The sequence below is a fragment of the Odontomachus brunneus genome, unplaced genomic scaffold (assembly GCF_010583005.1).
Source record: "Odontomachus brunneus isolate Ranch 3 - 2012 unplaced genomic scaffold, Obru_v1 Obru_scaffold_071, whole genome shotgun sequence".
NCBI classification, from domain to species: Eukaryota; Metazoa; Arthropoda; class Insecta; order Hymenoptera; family Formicidae; genus Odontomachus; species Odontomachus brunneus.
This window is the reverse complement of record NW_022639521.1, coordinates 1,318,479-1,318,827: the sequence shown is the minus strand read 5'-3', so window position 1 is coordinate 1,318,827 and position 349 is coordinate 1,318,479. Positions and strand designations below refer to the sequence as shown.

Genomic DNA, 349 nt, shown 5'->3' with positions numbered 1-349 from the left:
AGGAATGGAATGAATTTAAGAAGGTTAATTTGGAAAGAGTTAAGCATAAATTGGGTCGCAATCTAAAACGATATGAAGAGCAAATATTGCTATTTGCAAAATCGTGTCGTGTATGCTATCGCCAGAATGACCTGAGTGTCGTTTGCAAGTCATGCATGTCGGTTAGCATGTGTTCTACGCACAAATCGTCAGCTTATGTGCACAGCTGCGCGGAACTACGGCTTTGTATAAAACTAGATATCGAAAATACCGTAACAAATGAAGACGATATAACAATATCGGTAGAGCTTGTAGATTATTTAAGTTTGCGCGATATGAAAACACATATTCAACGTCGTTTAGGACGTCA

The 349-nt window shown here is 38.4% G+C and overlaps 3 protein-coding genes across 8 annotated transcripts in view; 2 read left to right on the top strand and 1 right to left on the bottom strand.

Annotated features, from left to right (window-relative positions):
• The window catches only part of LOC116846861 (four and a half LIM domains protein 2), a 642,247-nt gene that overhangs the window by 244,631 nt on the left and 397,267 nt on the right, over window positions 1-349 (bottom strand). The window lies entirely within an intron of this gene.
• Window positions 1-349, top strand: part of LOC116846898 — a 10,605-nt gene that overhangs the window by 1,048 nt on the left and 9,208 nt on the right. The window lies entirely within an intron of this gene.
• LOC116846897 overlaps window positions 1-349 on the top strand; it is a 4,452-nt gene that overhangs the window by 1,043 nt on the left and 3,060 nt on the right. Inside the window, exon 1 of one of the 2 annotated variants that reach the window (XM_032821294.1) lies at window positions 8-337. The exons of the other annotated variant lie outside the window; for it this stretch is intronic. Within the exon in view, the coding sequence (XP_032677185.1) occupies window positions 156-337 (182 nt within the window). The 5' untranslated portion in view covers window positions 8-155. Of the gene's footprint in view, window positions 1-7; window positions 338-349 lie in introns of those variants that run through there. 2 annotated transcript variants of the gene reach the window in all.